Here is a 23816-nt window from a genome sequence, read left to right on the forward strand (position 1 = left end):
GTCAGCATAGCGCAGCGCTTGCAGCGTCGTCAGCTGACGGGAGGAGGCTGCGGCATCGGCCTCGGCAGCTCTGCGTACAACCGGCAGTTCATCTACAGCAGGTACCGGCCTGCCGCCGCTTGTCCACAGTCCCTGGACACGTTTTACTCGGCCGTAGCGTTCATGGTGAGTGCCAGCACGGTACATCCTCTATTTCTTTTCAGGGTCGGAGCACAGAAAACCGCTTTTTGTGAGACAGTGGCTTTTCTAGGCAGATCCTGAGATGTTGGTCTAGGTCTTTTATATACGGGTGGAATTTGATTGTGCAGTCTGCTGGTTTCAGCCACCACCTGGTCTATTTATCGGTTTTAGGGAAAGATGCGAACGAGAATAGTGTATAGAAATCTGGTCTATATGGCCTTCCTGTGGCATGTAATTTGTTGAATGTGCAATGGTTCAAAGTCTAAGACCGCGATAGGTTGATCCCATGGGTGGTTGGCAGCGATGGCTGACACCAGGCTTCACCTGTGATAGATTGATCCCATGGATGGTTGGCAGCGAGGACCTGTGCGCTGAGTTGCTGTTTGGGACCTGAGTTGATTAGACGCTACAGACAAGTGGTGTGTTGTTGCGGTGGTCGCCAAGGACACACCTTGCTCTGTATGTAGCTGAGACTGTATGTGTCTGAGAGTGTGTGTGGCGGAGACTGTGTGTGGCTGAGATTGGTGATTCATACTTCCACTGTAGAACCAGGACAACTAATTACTTGACATGTTAGTCGCATGGAGGAATGGGCTCTATCAGAATGGGTCGAATTTGTTGTTATTCTGGTGTGTTGATCACCATCGACACTTGTTACACTTCCACTGCCGTCCTCACTATTCTTGTCTCTCTAGTATTGCCCCGTTGGTCTGCTGTTCATTTTTGTTTTTCTTTTCGTTTTCGCAGCCGGATGATGAACACCTTCTACTTGGCTGCAACTCTGGAGAAATCTGCCTTTGCGTCGTACCCAAAGATCGCCAGACAGCTACGGTGAGAGTGGTTTTCCATGCAAAGCTGCATGAACTGTTCTCAATTGCTGCATCTTGACTCCTGGGTTGTGCATGTATGATTGTTTTGCACTGAGTGTACTGAATGCAATTCCAGCACAAGTTGCTGTGGCTTCTGATTTAGCATCGCGATGGGCGTCAAAGGTCAATGGTCCAGGTGTATGTGGGTGTGCGAGCTTGTGTGCACGTGTGTGAGTGTGTATGTGTGTATGTGTGTATGTGTGTGTGTGTGTGTGTGTGTGTGTGCGTGCGTGCGTGTGTGTGTGTGTGTGTGTGTGTGTGTGTGTGTGTGTGTGTGTGTGTGTGTGTGTGTGTGTGTGCGTGTGAGTGTGTGTGCGTGCCTGTGTGCGTATGTGGGCATATGTGTGTGTCTATGCACAGTAGGGAGAGAGGAAAAATATAGTTACAACTCATAGTTTCATGCCCTGGACGACCTTCAGGTGACTGGTAACCGGTGTGGGACTCTGCTTGTGTGCGTGTGTGAATGTGTATGTGCATTCCTACATGTGTGGTGGTGGGCATATATGTTGGCCTGTGCTGTAACAGATCGATGAATCATTTGGGTGTCATCATCATCAGTCTCATATCACCAACCTCGTCCCTTCAAAGGTACGTGTTGCTAAGTTTGTCCAGAAACAAAGGAATGAATTGCATGGATAGAGTTGCTTTTTTGCGTTCCTTCGACAGAATTGAGAGGGTACACTATAAAGTGATGCAACCTGCGGTGGAGAATGTGCTGTCAACTTTGCGAATATCGACCCTCGACTGGGCTTGAGAGAAATGTAACAATTCGCGAAATTGTGCGAGTGATTGTTATTCGCAAGCTGTTGTTTTTCCCATGGTTGTTATTCATGAGGTTGTCCGTAGACGCAAGAGAGGATTACGAAAGTAAGGTGAACATCACAAATTTCACATTAAAGTTCACATCCACTTTTTTATTCTCATGCTTACCCTATTCATATGCACGTATGGATCTCCGTAACACTGTCTGTATGTAATTGTCTGCAGGTTGAGATATAATTACTATTGTCACACTATTGTGTGTATAATTTGATTTATATTCCCGTGTTCGTCTTCTCTTTCATGCCGTGCACAGTCTGGGCGCTTGTTGCTGTCTTCGGCCTCCACAAGTGGACCAGGTCAAACCATCTTATGGTCACTGGACCCGCCAAAGACAATCACTTTCAAGTAAGTGGAGAGAGGAGTGGAGAGAGAGAGAGTGTGTGTGTATGTGTGTGCGAGAGAGAGAGAGAGTGTGTGTGTATGTGTGTGCGAGAGAGAGAGAGAGAGAGAGAGAGAGAGAGAGACGGAGAGACGGAGAGACGGAGAGAGAGAGAGAGAGAGAGAGAGAGACGGAGAGAGAGAGAGAGAGAGAGAGAGAGAGAGAGAGAGAGAGAGAGAGAGAGAGAGAGAGAGAGAGAGAGAGAGAGACGCAGACAGACAGACAGACCGACAGGCAGACAGGCAGGCAGACAAAGACAGACAGGGACAGAGACAGAGACAGAGACAGAGACAGAGAGAGGGGGGGGAGGGGGGGGGGGGTGCATTGTACAAGTACTGAAAACTGAAGCAGAGCAACAGAATTCTCTCCGGAATAAAGCCAGGTTGCACGCTCCAGGAATAAATAAAATCTGCATGAGTCGAAACTCGAGAGTCACCGCTGCTTAGTACAATGTATGCATTTGGTTTGGAATGATTACAGGCAGTCGTTCGAGAACGTCATCACAGCGGAATTTGCTAACCGGTCTGAAGATCGCTTCATTGCGACATATCCAGATAGCGCAAAGGTATGTAAAACTTAAAAAAAAAAAGAGGACCAACAGTGTTTACATGTTATCCGTTATTTGTCCAACGCTAACAATTGTAACTTTTTTTTATATAAACAAGATACTAGAACTGTATGTAAACTTGACCCTCCTCTCATGCATGATCGAGGGTCGCTCTTCGCCAGTTTGACTGTACTCATGCTGTACTCATAGTATGCAGGGATGTGCGAGTGCTATCATGTACGGTTACTTGTCGCATGTTACCTGGAATATGGCCTGGTAGTCGTTGCAAGTATCTGTTCATCATTTTCCAGTGCAGACACCACTTATACCGAGTACTGGGTTCCAAGACTGTATGTAACCTTCATTCTCCACCGCAAAATAGGCTGTTTGCTAATTGCCTCATTATGCTGTATTCTGAGTGGAGTACAATCAGAGTTCTAGCCAAAGGAGAGTAGGGGGGGGGGGGGCTCCCCCCCCCCCTCCCCTCCCCCTACTCTGATTTAGTGACCCCTGTGAAAATGTCCCCCCTCTCCCTCCCCATCCACACACACTCATTTGTCGATTTCTTTGTTTTATCAGGCAATTCAACAAAAATGCAGTCGATAGTCACTAACAGAGGTGTCATAAGGCACACTTGCCTGGGATTCACTCCCATACGTTGTATTTTGTATGGCCAGGACCATTTTGGAAAATGGGTTACGGGGTACCGTAATTCCGCGCATATAAGCCCATGGGCCTATATCCGGATATAAGCCCACCTCCGTTTATAAGCCCATGGGCTAATAAACAGACACAAATGCAACTCGCGTGTCAAGTAGAATTTTTCACAATATGGACTCTTCCTACCATGGTACAGCAGGTCAGTGCAGTTTACCAGTAGAGTATGGTAGACCCACTATGACCACGAACTTGTACTTTTTCGTGAACCTTCACAATTCGAATATTGGCCCATGGGCTAGAAAACGAACATGTTCTACTGGATATTTTATCCCCAAACTGCATTATTTCACATATAAGCCCATGGGCTTATATGCGCGGAATTATGGTAACTGTTTGAAGTCTGTTTCCCCTGCCCACCCCCTACTATTTTGACCTGGCTAGAACCCTGACCATGTATACGTTTTTGTATTTAGGCCTTAGCATCAGGCTAGATATGTTCTTATTTTTCCAGGCTGGTCACTCTTGAGAGGGACTTTCCCAGTACCGTGTACATAGTGTATGTTCGCTTGTATGCATGCACACAGTGTAATGTGTTATATTTGTCACTCATTGGCCTGAGTTCATCTCCTTCTGCCCAGGTACACGATACGGAAACAGGTGCGATCATATACGAGCTGGCGGACTCAGCAGACGGGTAAGTAGGTGACAAGGAACAAGAGCAGTAGTAGTAGTAGCACCACAAGCTGACTAATTGTCAAAAGGGCTGAAACAATTATACCGATAACTCGCATATCGATCGTTAAGAGTGCAATCGATAATCGTTAGTGTTCAAAACGAGTGCTAACGATTTTTTTATGCATGCATATCAGTGACAGCTTTCTAGCCCTTGCACTCCATCCGATAGTGAATACGAGTACAATCATGTACTTTCAAGCACAATACAATTGATGTGTGGCTTTGAAAGAGATTGGGAGATAAGGCTTTGCCTTTTTGGTGCAATTCTGGGAGAGGTCGGAGATAAGAGCAGTTGCCAGAGGGTGATGACAAGATTCAGATGTCAACAGTGCGGTGCCACAAATCTCTAACATTGCAGAGGTATCATGGAATTTCTTCCTAAACTGGTGTTCGAGGTACACGGGTAGAGCCAGCAAGAATCGATAAAACCAATAAATCGATCGTTAATGATATTGGTTGATCGTTAGGAGTTATTGAATGATCGTTTCAGCCCTAGCTCAGCCTCAATGAAAGCATATCGCATGAGCGCTGTGCAGCCCTGTAGAACTGCGAACACTAGCATGTGAGGGGGTACATTGCGCACACTTGACTCTAGCGATGATCAGATTTCATTGAGCCGCACTGTACTTGTACTTGTACTGTAGGATATGCAGTGCACCAATCCAGTGAAAACGTATTGCTGTAGTGTGTGCTAATCACTGTAATAAGTGTACTAAGTGTCCTCGTGTGTATTGTTGATAACGTTTTGTGCAGTCGCCATGCTAGCTTCAACTTTGCCTCGTTTCATCCATCCGACGACCTAGTGCTGAGTAGTGGCTGTCTGTGGGATGTGCGCGGGCCTTCCGTCCGCTCAATCCGCCAGTTCGACAGTCTCAACTCGTTCGGATGCGGCCTCTTCCACCCCAAGTCCGGTGTAGAAGTGATCATCAACTCGGAAATTGTATCCTCACCATTGCTGGGACATGTTGGGTGTGTGTGCTGGCTTGGGCTTATGTGTGTGTGTGTGGGGGGGGGGGGGGGGGTAACTGGACCGGGTCTTGTACCGGACTTGTTTTACTGTGCAGCTTGACTTTTGCTGTGTTTCATACCAATGTGGTTTGTAGTGGCGGTCGGTTTCATTGGTTTTTTTTTGTGACTGATGACACGCATTGCTTCAAGTTGCTGGCCATGTGTGGCTGAGATAATTTGCTCGTTGAACAGTCTGATCCACTTTCTAGTCCAAAGAATCTGCTTATTTTCATTAGGCGAGGGATTTGAAAAGGGAATGCTTATTATTAGAATTCACAGCGCCTTGCTCTCGGTAGTATAGCGGGGACATGTCTGGTGGATGAAAGTGATTTCTCCTTGACGTTGACGCTTGCAGTGGGACTTGCGTACGTTCAACCTTCTCTCTACCTGTCCACAGCTGGACAAGTGTCACCTGAGATTCAACCATGCCGGTGATGTCATCTTCGGAGGTTAGTCACTTGTCACACTGTGTACGCATCTGTAGTGGCGGCCTGACTAATGGCGAAGTTCAGATCACAGTTTTTGTCTTGCTTGAAGACCGAGTTCAGACTTCAGACCACATTTAAATCTTGCCATCTTAAAGCCGTTGCAGCTTGTAAGTATGTCACCGTAGAATATCACAGGCTTCTGCATGAGACATGCATTTGTACAAGGTAGGCTGTGTGTCAACACAACCCCGTGGCAACAGCTGTGGCCACCAGTATCTCAGCTTCTTGTAAGAACAATTGGTATTTGCTGGCGCCCCTGATGGTCTGGGGCTACCTTAGTCTTGGCACCATTTGTCATCTGAAGAGTGTTCTATTCATATTTTGAGTGATGATGATGAATCCATGCGTGTGTGCTTGTGTGCAGTTCGGCAGTATGATGACTCTGCAAGTAGCATGTCTGGAGCCCAGGACAGCGAGCTGCAAGTTGTTGATGGCTTCACTTACCAGCCAATCGGTACGCGAGTTGTTGCCTTGTTTGTTGTTTGACATTTTCGTGCTCGCCTTGTGGCTCTGACTGTTGTTGCTGCTGCTGTTGCTGGTGGTGGTGGAGATCGTCGTCGTTGTCGCCGTGCTCGTTCTTGTTCTTCCTCTGTAACCCCCCCCCCCCCCCCGAGCAGTGTGAGCCTGTGTGTATATGTATATGTGTGTGTGTGTGTGCGTATGTGCGTATATGTGCGTGCGCACATACGTGCGTGCATGCGCATATGTGCGTGCGTGGGTGTGCGCGTGTTTGCATGTGTGTGTGCACTGGTGCAGACGTGTGTGGTTAATACTTCGAAGTAGTTATGTTTTAAAATACTTCGAAGTACATGTATACACCGTACGATGATTTGCGCCCGTGCCTGCGTGCTTCAGTATACCTCTTTTAAAAGTATTTGTATTATTGTGTTGATGAGTGTTTGGATGTGCTACATTGGATACATGCACACCCGGGTCCATGCACACCCGGGTCCATGCACACCCGGGTCCATTTGCTCAATACTGGTTAGTGCGCTGTACTGCTGGTTTTCTTCTGGCACAAGTATGCAGGCATGTTGTATTGCTCATCCCGTCTGTTTTTTCTTTCTTTCCGGTACTCTCCCTATGCGTATTGCTCATCCCGTTTGCTTTTCTTTCCCGTCACCCCCCCCCCCCCCCTGCATTGTAGCATCTGTACCGAAGAAGCGGCAGCTGTTTGATTTCAACATCTCCTGGGATGATAGTTGTCTAGCTGTTGTCGAGGTGAGTCTGGTCACGTACACGGTACGCAACATACTTTGTGGCTGCCTTTGCCACTCAGTTTCAGTCCGCGAAAGGAATTCTGTATGCACTTCTTGTGTGTAAGTCGGTTGCGCGTCTATCACATGACGGCCATACGGCGCACCCATGTTGGTTCCGGCTCCAATTAATCCCTCCATCGGTGGGTCACTTGATCTGTCCACACACCGTGTAGGCGTGTACACTTCCTACACGAATGCAGTCATGTGAGAACTCTTTGTTCAAGAAAGATTTGATGATGATGATCATCGCAAGTTCCTGATATGTTGAATCATGCTATTGTGATATTTGTATGGGGGTCTACACCCCCTGGGCTTTTCTGGATCCTGGATGATGAAATGAGCAAATGCCATTTTTAATGAATTCTGGAGAAATAAAACCCATCTTTCATCAGGATTCTAACGTTGGTCTCTTAATGAATCTGTCCTCAAGAGGCAGAGATGTTGAAAATGACTGCTTGCTTGATATCTAGGTACTTTGTGGCACTCAATCTCTGGACAGCTAGCCGTTTCGACCTTGTTAGGTCTCGTCAGCAGAGCTCAGAGTTACTTTAGTACTGCCCGAACCGGCATATTATACTGACCGGCCCAGTATTACCCACCACACCGCCACCACAATCATCAGCACCACCACCACGGCCGCCGCAGCCGCCGCCAGCAGCACCAGCACCACCCCCACAATCATCAGCACCACCACCAGTACCACCACCAGTACCACCACCACCACTCCCTGATCACTCCTGGTCAGCTGCAGTATGACCAGCCCAGTATTACCAAGAGTAGATTAACTCCCAAGAGTGTGCCACACCACATGATGTGAGTTTTCGTCGGTGGTGGACCCCATAGAAAGGGTATCCAGAGGTGCACACTCTTGGGAGCTGATGTACTGTATGTATTACTCACTGCCACTCCCTGATCACTTGTGGGCAGATGCAGAAATACTGTGTGGCTGGATAACACCACACACCGATCAAATATAAAATTGCATGGATGAACTCTATGTATTGTTGAAGACGACTTCTTATTTCCTCAGTGAGTCAGCTGAGCTGGGATGTGGCCAATGATACTGGTAACATACTGATGTCACGAACGTACTGTGTGCGCTCGTTTCTCTCCTTTGTTTCTTTACGTACAGAACTATTCTGATGCGGATTGGATGAACAGCGGGTCCGATTGTAGGTTGTATATGATTGGGCAGCAAAGCAACTGGATGAATGATCTCGACGACGAGGTAAAACACATGTTCACGATCATTCGGGCGTGCATGCATTGGTGTGCATTGGTGTGTGTGTGTGTGTGTGTGTGTGTGTGTGTGTGTTTGTGTGTGTGTGTGTGTGTGTGTTTGTGTGTCTGTCTATCTCTGTGTATGTGCGTGTGTCCCAAAGTTGCTGTGTCTAACATAGCTTTTTCGCGATCATCGCTTCAGCATGTGGAAATGGAAGTGCATGTTTGCTTTGGTATGGTGTTTCTGTTACAGGATGAGAGTGATGACGGTGGTGGTGTGGATAGTGATGATGAGACCAGCAGTGATGATGTGAGTAGCGACATGAGTGACGATATGGATGGCCTCGATGGGAATGACGAAGATGACATGCCAATGTTTTTTAGAGGTAGCGGCGAAGAAGAAGAAGATGATGATGCTGACGACGATGATGATGATGATGCTGACGATGATGATGACGCTGCCTCTTCACCAGGATCTGCGGATAGTGGCACATCCGAACCGGCATCATCGGATGATGACAATGATTCATCATCAGGTCCGTCGAACGGCGGCAATACGGGACGTCGCAACAGATCTCGTGCTGCCAACAGCTCCGCAGCACGTGCCCGTATCAGAACTGCTACTGCTGCTGCTGCCGTGGATAATGACTCTGACGACGGAGAAGACTCCGAGTTCGACGGAGGTGATGCCATGCGTGCTGCGCTGGATGCTTTGGACAATGACGACGTGGAGACTCTTGAACAGTTATTGCGGAGTGGACGAACAGGTAGGCTGGGTGCTGCCGCTGCTGCTGCTGCAAGGGGTAGCTTTTCACAGTCCTGACCCTGGTTTGTTTGGGGTTGAAGCCATGGCCTGCTGCTCCCTTGATGAAGATTTTGTTTGTGTGAAACACCAGTGTGTGTGTGTGATATTGTGTGGAGTACAACATATCTGCTGTGAGACCGGATGGTCATGGTATCTGAAAGCTGCAGCAGCGAATGCACTTGCTACATCACCAGCATTAAAAAAATACATTTGTCTGTTTCTTTGTTTGTGCGTGTGTCGTGCATGCGTGTGCGTCCAGCGCACTTTGGCCGAAGGAACAGAGCACCACGTCGAGGTCGACGGCACCAAGGCTGAGCTGTTCAGGCTGTCACCAGAAGACTGTAGATAATGAGAAGAATCACTCGGCCCTGGCACTGTGGAAGTATCGTTAATGGTGTAGTGTGTTCCCCCGTTTCGTCCGTGGCTGGCAGGGGTATCTTTTGGGTTAGCTGTTGTACCTCCCATCGATTTCACACACAAGTATCCACCTTGTCTTTTTAGCTTGCTGCAACTGTCGTGTTGGCCAGCATGGTTCACATCGGTCTGACACTATTGTGCGATTGTGTGGTGTATCCTGATTGCTTGGGGTGCGTGCGTGTGTGTGTGTGTGTGTGCGGTGTGTGTGCGTGCGCCACGTTATGGCCGTATCCACCATGTCCTTATCGCTTGTACATGAGAGCGAACAAATCCTAAACCTACCATGTCCTCACCGCTTTCGCGTGCGAGTAAGCGAACCCTTAAGTTTTAAAGTGGCCAATGTCCACTGATTGCTGTGTGTGTGTGTGTGTTCGGATTTCTTTTTTCTTCTTCTTTTTACGGGTTTCTGTTATTCGTACAGCTGCTGCTGCTGCTCTTTGTTATACTAGTGATGATGCTTGACCGTCTTGTGTTATAGCATGCTGTTCAATTCTTCTTTGTTTTTACTTGCCAGACCAGAGTGTACCCTCTCAACAAGCAGAGGCGTTCCAACCCGTTGCTAAGCTGTCACGGCGTGCTGCAATCACTCTGCTGACGTGCTGTCTGTATGCGGTGCACGTGTGTGATATTGGTGCGAATAGGCTTAGCGGAGTCGGGACTGCAGGACGGCTTTGGCCGGGGAGGGGGGGGGGGCATGCGTAGAGTTCGTGTGAGAGCTGCTGCGTTTCCATCATGTAGAGGAAACCTGTGCTGCTCTACTTTCACGTATAGAATTCACGTGGAATGTGAAGTGGGAAATTTTCCCTTCCAAATTTGGCAGTTTTCTGCTGCATTTGTATGATGCAGATCCGTACGCGTTTATTTGCGTATGCCCCCAAGGTAGAGAACCTCATCTACGCGTAGAAATCTGGACCCTACACATGTGAAGCCATAGACTCAGGCTGCGTTTACATGACAACGAAGTACGACCGAAACGGAACAAAATCGTTGAGTTTACTACTATCGTTTACACTACTATGCACGAAAATGCACCCGAAACGGAACGAAATGGAAACGCACTTCAAAGTGTTTTGAAACGTTTTCAAAACGTTTTCGTTCTCGTGTAAACGGTGAAAACAATTAGAAACAGAACGCGGTCATGGAAACCATTTCGCGTGTACAAACTATGTGCACTAACCTGTCCCCGTGGAAAATCGCGGAAAAATCCCAGAATTTGTGGTGTAATTTGCGGGTAAATATGGCATAATTTGCGGTAAATATGCGGTGAATACTATTGATATGCGGCAAGTTTGCAGTTGATATGAGGCAATTTTCAGTATGTAGTGAAATCAATCAGTTTCAAGTCTCTGGTGTAAGCACTCATCATATTTGAGTACAAAGCCGCCACGATGAGACGTTGCTGACCGAACAGTGCACTGTGTGTACGTGTAGTGCAACAAAAAAGTTCAAAAAAAAAGCAGGAAAATCGCGGAAAACGCGGTCTTTTAAAACGCGGAAAAAACGCGGCTGCGGAATCGCGATTTTCTCCGGGGACAGACTAACAGAGTTCATGAGCTAGCCAGCTCCAACTAACGTGTTACTTCCCAACCTTGCGCCAGGCCAGCGCGTCCCCACCTGATCGTCCGTTTTCGTGTAAACGGTTGAAAACGATTTGTCGTTCTCGTGTAAATGGTTTGAAAGCGATTCGAGGGCAGCACGTTTCGGTTCCGAAGGTGTCAAAGGTTCAAAAGAAGGTCACCACACGATTTCTGCACAAACATGCACTGATTTTCCTTGTATACAGTGTACAGGAGGTACTGTACTGTAGTTTTTACAGTCGGCTAGTTGTGTGTCTACTTGGCTCCCAGCAGGTGCCACTGCAAGTCCATAATAGGCCACAGACTGCGCTTGAGCGTGGCTATTCACGGCCAAGGTGTGCAGAAGTAGTCTTGGGCAGTTTGGGGTGCAAACTGCGCAGTGCAAAAAGCTGTGGGCGTGCCAATTGTGGTGACTGCACAGCAAATATGCGTACAGTCATGTACTTAGTAGGGCACATGCACAGAGTGTGCTTCAAGAGGAACTGTGAGCTGGTATAAGAATCCTTCGACACCTTCGTTCATTTATATGAAGGTTCGTGTGGCAAATTGAGGCCTTCGTTTCACGCCTAGGACTCTCCATGTAAATGCAGCCTCAACCCAGACACCTGTTTTCTATGTGATTTCTCTACATTCCATGCAGAACCTCACTATATTCACTATAATTATTCACTATATTCATGGTCACTATTAGTGAGGTTCTGTGAATACTAGTACTAGTACTAGTAGTGACTTTCTGCATGGAATGTAGAAAATCACGGAAGGCGGGTGTCTGGGTTAGAGTCTACGGCTTCGCTTGTTTTGGGTCCAGCCTGATGATTTCTACGCGGAGATGTACTGAGGTTCTCTTCGTTGTGGCACTTGCAAAGAAAGTGCGTACGGAGCTGAATCATACAAATGCAGCAGAAAACCGCCGAATTTGGAAGGGGAAATTTCCACTACACATCCCACGTGATTTCTTCACCAATACATCAGCAATAGTCCAATACAGTCAGACCTCGCTTAACCGCACACATCCGTTTTCCAAAAAAATATCCGGATAGGCGAGGGAACCGGATAACCGAACACCGTTTATGTTGGATGCATCACGTATGCTGTAAATATGTAACCAGCTTTTTTCTTCCGGATGGCGAGGGATCCGGATAAACGAGGACCGGATAAGCGAGGTCTGACTGTACAGTACAGTCAACTTCGCTAATAACGACTTCGGATCTAACGACAATTCGCGAATAACGACAGAATTCCCATGCCCAGAGCAAAGTCCCATCCTACTGTAATACATATAATGAGACTTCGCGAATAAGGACACTTTTCTGATGCCCCACCGAGTGTCGTTATAAGCGAACTTGACTGTACATGTAGTTTCGCAATCTATACCTTCGCATGCAAAGACGACGACTAGACGCAAATCCACGCCATCAGGTACATGCAGACACTTCCTTCTATCAAACGTTAACGGCTTTGCATGGCATGCGAAGGTACGCACATGTATAGACTGCGAAACTATTTTCACCGCTTCCAAACTACCGCTTGAATAGTCCAATACAGCAATACAGTCAGACCTCACTTAACCGCACACATTCGTTTTCAACAGAAGTATCCGGATAGGCGAGGGAACCGGAAAATCGAACACACATACAGTATGGATGCATCAGTGGCACATGCTGAAGATCAGTAACCAGCGATTTTTTCTTCCGGATGGCGAGTGATCCGGATAAAAGAGAACCGGATAAGCGAGGTCTGACTGTACCCCATACATAATCATGATGGCGGCTCCTAAAATTGTGTCTCCAATGATTTTTTTAACTTTTTCAATAATAATAATTATTATGTGTTGTGCAAGTCTTGAAAAAGATTGCGTATCGGAGCGTCAGCTTCGATATAACAGTGTATTGCCTATGACGTCAGTCATTTCCTTCAACCCAGACCGGTCTTCAAAGTGCAAAAAATAAAATCCAGGCCCAACCCAGGATCATCGCCTTTTTTATTTCCGCTCAACCCTAGATAGGTTTGCTTTTCAGCGTTTTGTTTGTCAGGTTTTACAGTAGTTACCGTTTACCGTAGTATTTACTATAGCGATGGAGGACAGTACTGCGCTCGTTTCTGCCGTTTCCTCGGCCGTGCAGGGTTTGTTGGGCCCGCTGGAGGATCGGCTCAGCGCCCTTGAGGCTTCATTGCAGAGTCGCCGAACTGGTCCAGCGGACAGTTCGGCACCGACTCCGGGCACTTCAGCCAGCATGTCTGGTGAAGCTGACCCTACAGACTCTTCGAGTGGGCAGGTCCCATCGAACGAGGTTGTGGACGAGCCGAAGCATGCTTCGGTGACTCCCGAGATTGCAGAATTCCTGGAGAAGGAATTTAGAGTTGGTCTGAAGACCAAGGACCGGAAGGAGATCCTGGACAGGTTTCCCCGGCCAAACACCGAGGTAGCTGTGACCCCGAAAATGGATTCGGAGCTGTTGGAGTTCCCTGGGCTGGCGTCCTCGTACAAAAAAGGCGTGGACACCAACTTGTTCTCAGTCCAGAGTAGCGTTTTGGACTGCCTGGGCCCGCTAACCGAACTGTGGATGGAGGCGCAGCGGGCCCTCGATGCTGATTCGGGTCTTGACCCGCAAGCTGTGCTGGAGCTGATACCAGTTGCACTGCGCCTTTTGGGCAACGCACACCATAAGCTGTCCTCGCAGCGCCGGCATGCTTTTCTGGAGCACCTGGATAAGGGTTTGACTGGCATGGCGGATGCCCCTTATTTGCAGGCTGGCACAGCTCTATTTGGGCCAGAGTTTTTGGCCCAAATGCAGGGCAAAGCTGACTCCCAGAAAGCTCTGGCTGATGTGTTGCGTCGCTACCGTGATGCCCGTGGCGGCACTAAGCCTCGCTCCCACTCAGCTAGTACCTCAGCCGCAACGGGTGGTGGTCAGTTTTTTCGGCGTTCCGGGACTGGCAAGTACGGCGGCAGCTCCCGGTATCAGCCCTACCGCAGCCCGTACACCAACACCCCCGCAGGCCGCAGTCCGTATCGCGGCGGCAGCTCTCACTCCTCTCCGATGTCCCGAGGCGGAGCCTCCAGCCAGTCCAGCTCCCACCGGAAGGGCAGTCGGTCCTAGAGACCTTCCTCCCGTCAGCTCTACGGGAAGTGGTGCCCGACGAGATCCTCCGCGCCGGGTCTTCATTGCCCTCCTGGCGGATGCCATTCGTGATATCGGCAGAGGAGATGGCCATCCCACACGGGGGTCGGCTTCGCCATTTTTACGAACGGTGGACGCTGCTGTCGTCCGATCCATGGGTCCTACAGTCAGTTCGTGGGGTCCACCTCGACCTCCTGAGTGTTCCAGTTCAGTCTACATGGCCTCATCCACGCCCATTGACAGCGGCGGAGACTGCGGCTGTGTCAGAGGAAGTCAGTTCCTTGGTGCAGAAGGAGGCGATTTACGCCCTCCCCAGCAACACTCCACCCGGTTGGGTCAGCTCCATCTTCGTGGTTCCGAAGGCTGGTGGGAAGCTGCGCCCGGTGGTCGACTTGCGGGCCCTGAACGGATATGTCCCGTATCATCATTTCAAGATGGAGGGCATCGGCACCCTCCGGGACTTGCTCCAGCCTGGGGACTTCCTCACCCGGCTGGATCTGAAGGATGCGTACCTCACAGTGGCGATGAGGGCCAGCGATCGTCGTTTCCTTCGTTTCAGCTGGCAGGGAGTTCTGTACGAGTTCCGGTCACTCCCATTCGGCCTGTCGTCAGCCCCCTGGACATTCACCAACTCCTCCATCCGGTGGTGGCGACACTTCGCCAATTCGGAATCCGAGTGATCATCTATTTGGACGATCTGCTCATCCTGGCGCATTCGTTGCTGGCCGCTCGGGAAGCTACGGCGTCGGTTGTGCACCTGCTCTGCAGCCTCGGCTTTGTAATCAACTTCAGCAAGTCGTGCCTGGTCCCTTCTCAGGAGATCACGTTTCTGGGTTTCCTGGTGTGTTCGACGACCATGACAATCCAGATCTCACAGGATCCCCGGGACAAGCTTCTGCGGACCTGCCGCCAGCTACTTCAGGCGGATCGCACAACTGTCCGCGAGGTTGCCAGCGTGGTGGGCATGATGCAGTCAGCGTGGCCGGGAGTGTTGCCAGCACCTCTCCATCTCCGGGGCTTGCAAGATTTGAAGAATTCCGCTCGCCACGCAGCATTGGCATGGGAGTCTGCTCTGATTCTGAACTCTGCGTCCAAGGAGGATCTCCGCTGGTGGGTTCGTTTTCTGGACTCCTGGAACGGTCGTCCCGTGAAGGTCGAGTGTCCAGTGCTGACGATTGCCTCGGATGCCTCGTCCCAAGGGGGCGGCGGAGGTTGGGGCGCAGTCTGCGGGACGCAGACAACGGGTGGTCGTTGGTCTGCCGCGGAATCTCGGCTCCACATCAATGCTCTGGAGCTCCTGGCCGGGACATTTGCTGTCCAGTGCTTTGCCCGTCATGTCCAGAAGGGTCTTGTGTTGCTTCAGATGGACAATCAGTGTGCTGTCGCGTACGTGAACCGCATGGGCGGCACTCGGAGCCAGCGGTTGAATTCGCTAGCCGCGGACCTGTGGCACTGGTGCCTGGCCCGCCAAATCACCATTCGTGCCGAGTACATTCCCGGGGCCCTCAATGTCATAGCCGATTTCTGGTCTCGCAATCACAGTTCCTCAGAGTGGCATCTGCTTCCTCAGGCGTTTGCCTTGCTGAAGACCCGATATGGAGGTTGCCACGTGGATCTCTTTGCCACTCGGATCAACACGCAGCTACCGGACTTTGTTTCATGGCATCCGGACCCACAGGCGGTGGCGACGGATGCGTTCTCTCAGCCGTGGCAGGAGATGGACGGGTATGCGTTTCCTCCCTTCTGCCTGATCGGCAAGGTCCTACGGCAGGTTCAGACTCAAGCTGTCCCTCGGTTGCTCCTGGTCACCCCATTGTGGCGCGGGGCCTCGTGGTTCCCAATGCTGCTCCAGATGGTGTCGGAGGCGCCGACGTTGCTACCACACGACAGGTCCCTGTTGACGGATCCTCTCGGCAATCCTCACCCATTGATGGCCAATGCCCGCCTCCGCTTGGTCGCGTGGCCCATCTCCGGCATTCCTACTCTATGTCAGGGTTTTCTGCAGCAGTGTCCGACCTCCTCGTTGCCTCCTGGCGGACCAACACCTCCCGTCACTATGACAGCGCTTGGGCACTGTGGAGTCGCTGGTGTGCGCAGCGGTCGATCGATCCGCTTCGCCCCGCACTGACTCGTGTTCTCGAGTTCTTGTCCGACCAGTTCCAGGACGGTCGCGCGTTCCGCACTATTTCTGGCTACCGGTCCGCTCTCTCTACCATGCTCCCTCCCGTCGACGGCACATCAGTTGGCTCTCACCCTACTGTGGTTCGGCTGCTCCGTGGTGCGTACAATCTCCGCCCGCCTGCGCCTCGCTACACCTTCACATGGGATGTTCAGCTGGTGTTGGATTTCTTGCGGTCATGGCCAGATGTGTCCGTTCTCAGTGACAAGCAGCTTACTCTGCGCCTTGCTATGCTCCTGGCGCTTTCTGGTGCATATCGTTGTGGCGAGCTTTGTCTGCTCTCAAGTGTCTTTTCCCAGCTCTCCGATGGCTCTGTCCGGCTCCCGCTACTTGGTACTCGGAAGACCCAGCGTGTTGGTGAGCCTCTGCAGACGGTCCAGGTGTGCCCGTTCTCTGTTGCTGCCCTGTGTCCTGTTCAGCATCTGCTTGAGTATGGCCGTCGATCTGCCGTGTGGCGGCTAGATGGCTCTGGTCCTTTGCTGCTCTCGTTTCGTAAGCCGCATAAGCCTGTCTCTTCTCCCACCGTTGCCCGTTGGTTGAAGGAGGTGCTTGGTCTCGCTGGCATTGATACTGCTCAGTTCTCGGCTCATTCTTCCCGTGGCGCGGCCACATCTGCTGCTGCCCGTGCCGGTGTCTCTACTGCTGTTATCTTGGCAGCTGCTGATTGGAAGCGTGCTACTACATTTCGCCGCTTCTACTGCCGTGATGTCACCCCGCCGGCTGACTGCTTTAGTGCTGCGGTTCTGCGCTCTGCTACCGCTTAAGTGTGTCCTGCGGCTTTGCACCTGGCGCTGCCCATGCTGGCATGGCTTTTTCTTTCGTTGTGTGCGTCTCTGACCTCTGCATTGTGTGATCAGGTCTGTTGACTACATGCTTTGTTGACACGTCTTGTTCTTTATTTATACTTCGGCGTGCTTTCGGTGCGCCTTTCAGTTTCGCCTTCCTTCTCGTTGGACTTGGCCTATTTCCATACTTGGCATGGTTTCTTTTGCATCTCCCGTCCCTACCGGGTTTGCTATTATCCACTTTATGTCCTCGGTTTAGTGTTTGGGCTATGGCTTGCTATTTGCTTTCATATATCATGGCTCTGATAATATTGTCCCGCTTCACTCCGGTGTGGCGCATGGTCACCTTTGCTCCTCATTGGTGGTCTGGATTTATAGTGCTGGGGTTTGTTCAGCGCTTTTAACAATACACTGTTATATCGAAGCTGACGCTCCGATACGCAATTGCCCATTTCGCTAGCAATGGTACATTGCGACGGGAAGTGGGAGTTGTGTGAGGAGCGGAAGCGAGATATAACAGTGTCCCACCCGGCCCTTCCCTTTCTCTTGTCATAAATTAATGATCATAGGGTTTCGCTTCAATAACAGGCGATGATCCTGGGTTGGGCCTGGATTTTATTTTTTGCACTTTGAAGACCGGTCTGGGTTGAAGGAAATGACTGACGTCATAGGCAATACACTGTTATATCTCGCTTCCGCTCCTCACACAACTCCCACTTCCCGTCGCAATGTACCATTGCTAGCGAAATGGGCAATGATACATGATGATTGATGAGCGACTTACAATACATTGTTCAAAATCCGGCCACGTGTTATACCATTCCGATCCAGATTGTAGTATTTCAGCAGCATGATGATTGACTGGATTTATCTCCAGAACCTCTAATAAAATTGTGGCGAGTACGAGACGTACAGGAAGTAATAAACGACTCCCTAGATCCCTGGTCTTGAGTCTCTTGACTCCATTCGTGGCCGTGTGGGTTGGATTTCTTTGACCACGACTCGTAATCTCGCCGCATTGACAAAAAAAGCTTCCAAAAATGTCTCGAAAACTACGTCACGATCGATCATCGTTCTGATGAGCCGTGCATGCAGCATGGTCTCTCTTGGCGAGTCTTGCCAGTCTTGCCAGTCTCTCGTCACTTGCCAGTCGACCATGGTCGTAGTCATGTCAGCTCAGCGCATGCAGCGTAGATGCCACAGCGGGCATACATACCGTAGATCTACACGTCATGCAGTGATCATCAAGGTGTTCTTCACGATCGTAGATCTACGATAACTCAACTGCGTGCTGCAAAAATCCATCCTTGATTGAAATAATCATTCCTTGTTTTTCAAGTAACATTGTTTGTTGGTAGACCTACATGGTGCAGGTGGGTAGGAGTATCCTGGTGACTTTGACTTTACGAGCAAGAAGTTACAGGTGAAGGTCCCAGGAGGAGATGGAGATGAGCATATGAGTTGATGGTGAAAATATTTCCCCAGAGCAATGTTTGGCCGATTTGCTTCGTTGACCCTTGGTGCATTCTGCGTAGGATACACTGCTGTATCAGTTCTCATTCATCTTGTTCTCTTCGTATATCAGGAGCCAGCCAGTATAGCTCAGTATAAGCCAGTTATAAACGCTGAAGATTCACCCGTATCACAAGCTGGAGTTTTGCCTACTGATAGCGTGATCGATGGAGGACCGATCCGTGAAGTTGACGTTGATACCGTCCCAACGTTAGATGAATTAATTCCTCATATCGTACCGTCAGGTGTACAGCCTGGTGGACTGTGGCATCCTCCTGTTGGATCAAAAATTGGATGTGGTGGAAACACGCGCAAGTCTCGAGTAGCCATTCTCATACCCTATAGGAATAGGCCTGATCATCTTCCCATTTTTCTCAAATACATCCATCCGTTTATGCAGAGACAGAACCTGGATTATGGCGTATATGTTGTAGAGCAGGACGATGATCTTGCATTCAACCGTGCTGAGCTGTTTAATGTGGGATTCCTGGAAGCCCAGCTCGACCAGCCCTACTCATGCTATGTATTCCATGATGTTGATCATGTGCCATCAGATGATCGCAATAGTTACTGCTGCGGCGACGAGCCACGGCATCTATCAACGAACGTGGACCGGTGGGATTACAAGCTGCTGTACGATCAGTTCCTGGGCGGCGTGACGCAGTTCGGCGACTCGCACGTGTATGCCATGAACGGTATGTCCAATGCTTACTGGGGTTGGGGCGGAGAGGATGATGACGTGCTGTGCCGGTGGAGAACTATTGGTATGACATTCTCCCGGCCACCGAACAGCTATGGCCGATATCGTACGATTGGATCGCACGGTCACAAGTCAGCGCCAAAGAACAAGGACCGCTTTGAGATTCTAAAGATGGCAAGATCGCGTATGCTCATCGATGGCTTGAACAGTGTTCGGTATCATTTGGTGAATAAGGATCGGCACGCGCTCTACACGCATCTGAAAATAAGGTTAGGCAGTCAGAATGTCACCACTATGATGGTAGAGCCGCCGAAGCGCACTCTGCGCGAGATCCGTGACAAGACCATACCGCATTGGTCATGTCAGTGATGTGAGTGTCCGTGTGTGTGGTGTGTGTGTCTGTGTGTCTGTGTGTGCTTGCACGTGCATGTTGTCCTCAATGAATGCCCATTGTTTCCTGTGGTTCTGTGTTGCAACTTGTATCGACAAGATGGCACTATTGGGAGGCTGAAAGTGTGCGTTGTTGTGCTGTTGGTTCGTATTAGCATGTCTTTTATCCCTCTCCGTATTTATTACTATACCGTTCATCCGTGACACGTAGTCTACAATGTTTCCTGGATGTGCCACCATGACTTCCCCCGCCCCCTCCCCCCCCCCCCCCTCCCCGTTTGTATCGAGCAAATTATTTCAGACGGCCCCCAGTTGTGCGCCAGTGCCACTGTTATCCTTGAGGTGATTTTTATGAAACTTTCCATTATGTTATATATAATTTGATTCGACTCTATGCCCTGCATGTGTGCGTGCGTGCGTGTGTGTGTGTGTGTGTGTGTGTGTGCGTGTGTTTTCACCGACTCTGTGTAATCCCTGTGTACTGTTCTGGTCACGCTGTTCATGGCGCGGTGCACTGACTGCTGACGTTGATGCACTTAGCCAATGCGCAGTGTACGTGTAGGTACTGCTTTTTCAAGTCACCGGCAATGCCGTGTGTGTATGCCTGCATGAATCATGAAGCTTTTTGTTGATACGTGTACTTTACCTGCTGGACTCCGTTGTAGGTTTCTTTTTGTCCCTGTACATACAAGTATATCTACTCATTTGTGTCACCTGTTTGTCTTCTTTTTCTCGGTGTTGTTATGCCCACTGGCTTTGCTCACAACTAATACTAATAGTTAAATTAAAGCTCTTTTCTTCGGAGACTTCTCCGGTTTTTGCCCCTGGCTTTGCTCATATATCTGATAGGTTTTCTTACTGTAAAACTATTTCTTTCTTCACCTGGATATTGACAAGGCATTTCTTCTGTTGCATTTCTTGGAAACAGATGGTTTTCAGCTCTTGACGGTGAGTTGCCTTTCTTTGCTGTGTGTGTGTGTGTGTGTGTGTGTCAGCTAGCTGTTAGTTCGGTTGGTGGATACCCTTTCACTAGATTGTGGTGTCCGTTGCCATCACGTATGACATAAGGCTATCCTGTTTGAAGGTGTATCATACTTGCCACCCTTGTTGGATTTAGGATCTGTTTTAGTGTCTGTACACCGTTAGGAGCTGCATCTGCGCCTTGATCCTAGAGGGTGGTGGCGTTCTTGCGGATGCGGAAAACTTGGCTTCCAGCCAAGTCTTGCGCGAACCGTGAATTTTAATTATTTTTATTCCCGTAGGTATGCGAAAGGCAGTTATTAGAGAATAGTAGCGACTGGTGCTAGCCATGGTTCTGTACGCTTTTTGCGTGCGCGCGTGCGTGTGTGTATGTGCGTGTGTTTGTGTGTGTATATGTGTTCGTGTGTGTATGTGGTACGGCTGTGCGGTCATCATCACGTGACGGTACGGTCGCTAAAGGCCGGCGGCGCGGGGCGACGGGTCCTCAGCTAGCTCTTTAGTGTTACTGAAAGATAACATACTACAATGTAGCTATGTGTTGACTTGTGGGCTACTTCTGGCTTATAGGCTATTCGTACTACGTTACAATACGCGTCACGTTTTGGAGTACGACGTGCTGGCAGACGTCGGTGCATTCACACAGGCACGCACACGCTACTCGTACAGCTTCTTTTGGACACAAACCGCTGGGAACGACAACGAAACTCGGTACAGGGGTCTGGATACGTCGTCTACGTTTTCGTATCAGGAGTACGATTTTCCCGCCACGTTCCATGTTGTCATGGCTATCCGGACGAAAACGTCACGTACGCTACATTTTGGGTGTAGTGTGAATGGCCCATTATGCACTCAATGGCACTAGTGATGCCCATCTGAGGTGCGGTCGGACTTAGCAGCCCACACTAGTACTAAAAGTATTACCTTCACTGGGGGCAGGGGTAAATGCAGTTGGATCCCGGGACGGACACATTGACGCCGTGAATCCTTTTTCTGCACCTTGTCATCACCCATTTTTTTTGTGCTGCCCCCATGGAAGAATCCCGACTCGGCGGCCCGAACAAATTTTTCGTATTTTCCCTAGGTTTCCGCGAGTCTAGGGGTGTCATCGATTGGCGAATCCGGATTGAGTGTGAGCGGGCGGTGTAGTCCGAGCAACGCTGGCCCAATCGAACAAAACAAGGGTGTAGTACGCAAATCATAAAGCCAAAATATACGCAAAAAGATTCTATGAAAGCTGTCAAAAACGCCAAAGTCCATTTCCACTCCAGCCACTCTCGGTGTGGGGGCTGGTGTGGTCAGATTCCACTCCAAGTACACCTACTCCGGTCTCCGGATTCGGCCGGATTTGGCCAATCGATCGCGCTCACTCGGAGCGCACTTGCTCGGGATTCGCCCAATTGATCATGTCCTGACAGTATCCATGGAAACCGTGCAATTTATTTATTTATTTTTCATTGGTTTTTAGCGAATCTGTGAACCCGGTAGGCTGTATACGGCAATACCGGTAGTCCAGCACAGTGCCTGTGTTCGGTGCGCGTACATAACATTGTACATGAAGGTACCAGTACCCTCGCAAAGCGCAAACCGGTGGCATGGTGGCTGGATCTCATGCACATTGTAAAAAATGATCGTGCCCGTGAACTGTCTTTTGTCCCTTGGACTGAACTTTCATACATGTACTGCAGTTTCCGCAAATTAAAAAAAAATACTTGGCCCACTCTTTGCCTACTTTTCTCCGCAACTTCTTACACACATTTCTGGTTTCTCTCCGCGTTTCCATGGGCACAGATTGTGGCGTGCATGATGAGCCCATAAGTGAGATCATTTCCTGTCAAGCCAGAATTTGGGAATTTTAGGGGATGTCAGCCGCTGGACAATTCAATAGCTAATCGAAGTATCCCCCCCCCCCCCGGAAGAGCCATGTAACCGGGTTCTAGCAATGAGCAAGTGTGTGCATGTATGTGTGTGTGTGTGTGTCTATGTCTGTGTGTGTGTCTGTGTGTGTCTAAAATTAGTGGTGGTCATCAGCCTCGCAAGCTGTTGAATGGTGTAATCCCAGCACAAGTTGCTATGTCTAACATAGCTGTTTGCTATCATCGCTTCCGCGATGGGCAGGTCTGAGGTCTGAGGTGTGTGTCTGTGCGTGTGTCTGTGTGCCAGCTAGTTCGGTTGGTGGGTACACTTATGCCAGATAGTGTTGGGCCTGTTGCCAACGGGCTCGGCTGCTTGAAGGTGTATTGTTGTACCTACCACCTTTGTTGGTTTCAGGGTTCATATACTTTCTATTTGAAGTATACATACCTGTTAACCATGGCCCCTGCTTCTGGCTAGATTAACTCTTGTGTAATCAATGGTGCTAGTGAAGCTTATATTAGATCCACTCTGATTTAGCCACCCACACTAGTACCAAGTATTACCTTCACTGAGGGCAGGGGTACCTGCAGTTGGATCCCGGGACGGATACCCTGATGCCGTCAATCCTTTTTCTGCACCTTGTCCTCACCCACTTACTGAGGTGTGGTGAGCCCATAAGTGGGATCATTTCAAGTCCACCCTAGTTTGGGGATTTCAGGGGATGTCGGCCGTTGGGTGGTTCAATGGCCAATTGAGTCATCTTGCCAAGATTCCTTTTGAGTCTCTCTCCCCTCTCCCGGGGAGACCCACGTGACCAGTTTTGGCAGTGAGCAAGTACAAGTACAAGTACAAGTGTGTGTCTGTGTGTGGTGTGTGTGTGTGTGTGTCTGTGTGTGTGGTGTGTCTGTGTGTGTGTGTGTGTGTGTGTGTGTGTGTGTGTGTGTGTGGTGTGTCTGTGTGTGTGGTGTGTGTGTGTCTGTGTGTGTGTGTGTGTGGTGTGTGTCTGTGTGTGTGTGGTGTGTCTGTGTGTGTGTGTGTGTCTGTGTGTATGTGTGTGTGTGTGTGTGTGTGTGTGTGTATGAGTGTGTGTGTGTGTGTGTGTGTGTGTGTGTGTGTGTATGTGTGTGTGTGTGTATGAGTGTGTGTGTGTGTGTGTGTGTGTGTGTGTGTGTGTGTGTGTGTGTGTGTGTGTGTGTGTGTGTGTGTGTGTGTGTGTGTGTGTGTGTGGTGTGTGTCTGTACTACATGTGTACAGTACTGTCGGACGCCGAAGAACTGGGGATCAGGGTTCTAGGCTAGCTCGTTCTTATTTTCAGCGAACACAGCA

General features: G+C 49.7%; 3 protein-coding genes across 3 annotated transcripts in view; all 3 read left to right on the forward strand.

Annotated features, from left to right (window-relative positions):
• The window catches only part of LOC135809903 (DDB1- and CUL4-associated factor 1-like), a 42933-nt gene extending 32991 nt beyond the window's left edge, over positions 1 to 9942 (forward strand). Inside the window, exons 29-41 of the mRNA XM_065323348.1 lie at positions 1 to 165; positions 928 to 1011; positions 1575 to 1637; positions 2125 to 2216; positions 2731 to 2815; positions 4096 to 4151; positions 4946 to 5132; positions 5556 to 5649; positions 6053 to 6142; positions 6836 to 6909; positions 8080 to 8175; positions 8422 to 8935; positions 9233 to 9942. The exon at positions 1 to 165 is cut by the window's left edge and continues 43 nt beyond it. Of these exons, the coding sequence (XP_065179420.1) occupies positions 1 to 165; positions 928 to 1011; positions 1575 to 1637; positions 2125 to 2216; positions 2731 to 2815; positions 4096 to 4151; positions 4946 to 5132; positions 5556 to 5649; positions 6053 to 6142; positions 6836 to 6909; positions 8080 to 8175; positions 8422 to 8935; positions 9233 to 9288 (1656 nt within the window). The 3' untranslated portion in view covers positions 9289 to 9942. The remainder of the gene's footprint in view (positions 166 to 927; positions 1012 to 1574; positions 1638 to 2124; positions 2217 to 2730; positions 2816 to 4095; positions 4152 to 4945; positions 5133 to 5555; positions 5650 to 6052; positions 6143 to 6835; positions 6910 to 8079; positions 8176 to 8421; positions 8936 to 9232) is intronic.
• A 4364-nt stretch (positions 9943 to 14306) lies between these two features.
• Positions 14307 to 17032, forward strand: LOC135810554 (uncharacterized). Its single transcript, XM_065324046.1, has 2 exons — positions 14307 to 15843; positions 15942 to 17032. The coding sequence occupies exons 1-2, from the start codon at positions 14307 to 14309 to the stop codon at positions 17030 to 17032; spliced, it is 2628 nt and encodes an 875-aa protein (XP_065180118.1).
• Positions 17033 to 18406: 1374 nt separating this feature from the next.
• LOC135809907 (beta-1,4-galactosyltransferase 1-like) lies at positions 18407 to 20601 on the forward strand. The gene has a single exon (XM_065323352.1). The coding sequence runs from the start codon at positions 18543 to 18545 to the stop codon at positions 19632 to 19634; it is 1092 nt and encodes a 363-aa protein (XP_065179424.1). The 5' UTR covers positions 18407 to 18542; the 3' UTR covers positions 19635 to 20601.
• The last annotated feature ends 3215 nt before the right edge of the window (positions 20602 to 23816 follow it).

This window comes from Sycon ciliatum, chromosome 2 (assembly GCF_964019385.1).
Source record: "Sycon ciliatum chromosome 2, ocSycCili1.1, whole genome shotgun sequence".
NCBI lineage: Eukaryota > Metazoa > Porifera > Calcarea > Leucosolenida > Sycettidae > Sycon > Sycon ciliatum.